Genomic DNA, 2,906 nt, shown 5'->3' with positions numbered 1-2,906 from the left:
GGAGGGGAGGAGAGAGAGAGAGAGAGAGAGAAAGAAAGAATGAGTGTATGACTAAATTCTTTCATTTCATAAAAAAGATCTAAGAAAATAAAAATTCCAATCTATAAAATGGAATCTACAAATAATAGCAAATTTAAACATTTATTATAATGATTATATTATGAGATGAGGAAATTTTTATTTTTTATCATATACCATACATAATACATATACAAGTACACGATGCAAATGATCGAAATTGAAAACGAATATTAATTTCAAAACCTTACCCCTTTTTATCATTGAAGTTTACATCGCCACTAATAATTTATATATTTGTAGAAAAATTTTTAGAATGAATACATTAGATCTATAAAACAATATATTCTTAAAACTTTTACATTTGGAAACGATGTAAGCGTGTTTATCATTGTAGAATAATATATGGAATTTTTATTATAGCTTATAATTTTTATTAATTATGCCACTTTGAGACTGTCTCATATAAAAACAGAAATAGATCTAATAGAAGTACAATATACATATGGAGCAATATTTCATTAATTCTACATCAAATTCATACTCTGTTGCAATTAGCGAAATTATATAGTAAACCCTCGATTTTACGAACTTTTAAAAGCATTTGACTAATATCAAAATAAATAAAAGAGTAAAGATCTAATCTCTTTCAATAATTAATATAATATCTACAACGCGATAACAGACAGCCTAAAATTTCAAAAAATAAAGTAGACTTGTTAGTAAAAGAATGCTTCATCTATTAATCTAATGAACATTTGCTTATCTATTCACAAAGGTTTCGTCAGGTACGAGTGTGTCTCAAATCTCGAAATTGCGTGTTGTACGACGTTAACCTTAATGTTTTTTCACTTAATCAATTCATTAAATCGAAGATCTACCGTATCATAATATATATTAAAATCATGTTATATATACAAGTTTCCCATACAGAATTTACAACAATATCGCTGCGATATTGCTGCAATGTTGCTACAATAGTGCAGCAGTATTGCTGCAACTTTTATGCAAGTTTGTGATGTAGGGATTATGTCGTATTTAAATAAATATGTATGTTAATCGCGCGCTCGGATAAATACCTATATTTATCAATTTCAAAATTACGAAATGCAAATGATACTATGTGCATCGCTTAAATATTCGAATAATTCGATGCAGTATTTACTAAAAACAGACGAATATCATACCATCGAATTCCATGTACAGTTGGATACATTGTATCATATTTTTTAAAATATCGTTAACCTGGAAACTGGAACTGAAAAGCACTACTAGGGAAACCTCCATCTTGAAACTGGAATTGGAAGCCTCCATCTTGACCACAGAAGAAGTGGAACATTGCATTTGGATCCATATCTGGAAAAACAGACAAGAGAATATATGTAATTTAATAGTAATAAAAAAACATAAAATAGATGTAAAGTATTAATAAAAATAATACACAGAAAAAGGTTGATATCAACCTTGGAAACCACTCTCGTTATCATCTAAATCATGACCGCGATCATAGCGAGATCGTTTCTTGGGGTCCGAGAGAATCCCATAAGCTTCTCCGACTTCCTTAAATTTTTTTTCTTGTTCTCTTTTCTCCCCTTCACTGGCGTTAACATGACGATCTGTATAAATATAAGATATAATAATATAAAATTTATAATTACATTTTTTAACAAACAAAATATCTATTCTTTACCTGGATGGTGATCCAGAGCCCGTTTCCTATAAGCTTTCTTAATATCTTCGGTAGATGCATTTTTGTCAATACCTAAAATCTTATAATAATCTTTTCTTTTAGATTTTCTCAATAGTAATTTAGCTTTTCCGAGCAATCGTTTTGTTTCTGAGAAATTATAAAAAATATACATACATATTAAAATATAAACTATTATTAATATCCCATCCTATTATATGTTAGAATTGATAAGCAATGATTCATACCGCGATTAGTCTTATCCATTTTACACGCTTTTTCAAGATCATAAACTGCCTCTTCGTATTCTTCGAGTTCCATATAAATATTCGCTCTTTTTGAAAGAGCTTTTAGATAATTTTCGTTGAGATTTAAAGCCTTTGTGTATTCTGCTACAGATTCATTTAACTTTCCTAACTACAAAAAACAACAAAATAAATATATTTGTGCAAACATTAATTTTTTTTAAGTATAATACCTTAGCTGCAGCTGTTGCCTTATTAAAATGCAACTTAGCATTAGTCATAATATTGTGTGGATCAATAGTTAAGGCTTCATTATAAAGATTATAAGCCTCTTGATATTGTTCTCTTTTAAATGCTGCATTTCCTTCTTCTTTCTTCTTCTTCAAACATTTTGCTCTCTATAATAGAAAAAGAAAAGTGTATAGAATTAATGCAGCATATTATTAATTATATAATTGGAAAATTAATACGAATTAGAGGAAACTTATTTTTATTTTATCTTCTTACTTTGTATATTTCCAATGCTTTATCATGATCTGGTGCAAGTCGCAGTACTTGTTGGAAATGTGTAAAAGCTCTATCAACATCGTCTTGAAAGTACAAACACATTCCACGAATATATAACGCTTCAGCATTCTGTTTATCGATGTGTAAAGCATTACTAAGATAAAATAAAAAATAATATGATTTTAATTAAAAAATAATAAGATTTATATAAATAATAATTATTATACTCTTGATTTAGCATGATAATTTACTTTGCAATATCTTGAGCTTCCTGATATCTTCCTAAAAGCGCCAGACATTCTGCTTTGATCAATTTAAAACGTGTTCCAGATGTACTTATATCACAACAACGATCCATACAATATACAACCTACGGAATACGATTCCAATAATTGTACACACACACACACACACACACACACACACACACACACACACACACACACATA

General features: G+C 28.7%; 1 protein-coding gene across 1 annotated transcript in view; it reads right to left on the bottom strand.

Annotated features, from left to right (window-relative positions):
* Positions 1-1,258: 1,258 nt before the first annotated feature.
* LOC105621228 (dnaJ homolog subfamily C member 7) overlaps positions 1,259-2,906 on the bottom strand; it is a 4,689-nt gene continuing 3,041 nt past the window's right edge. The window contains exons 5-11 of the mRNA XM_012202698.1: positions 2,709-2,827; positions 2,458-2,611; positions 2,184-2,348; positions 1,954-2,122; positions 1,709-1,855; positions 1,482-1,634; positions 1,259-1,374 (exon numbers count right to left, since the gene is read on the bottom strand). Coding sequence (XP_012058088.1) covers positions 1,259-1,374; positions 1,482-1,634; positions 1,709-1,855; positions 1,954-2,122; positions 2,184-2,348; positions 2,458-2,611; positions 2,709-2,827 — 1,023 coding nt within the window. The remainder of the gene's footprint in view (positions 1,375-1,481; positions 1,635-1,708; positions 1,856-1,953; positions 2,123-2,183; positions 2,349-2,457; positions 2,612-2,708; positions 2,828-2,906) is intronic.

Source organism: Atta cephalotes (genome assembly GCF_000143395.1).
Source record: "Atta cephalotes unplaced genomic scaffold scaffold00032, whole genome shotgun sequence".
In the NCBI taxonomy this organism is placed as follows: Eukaryota; Metazoa; Arthropoda; class Insecta; order Hymenoptera; family Formicidae; genus Atta; species Atta cephalotes.
The sequence above is the reverse complement of the archived record's forward strand: the minus strand, read 5'-3'. Positions and strand labels throughout refer to the sequence as shown.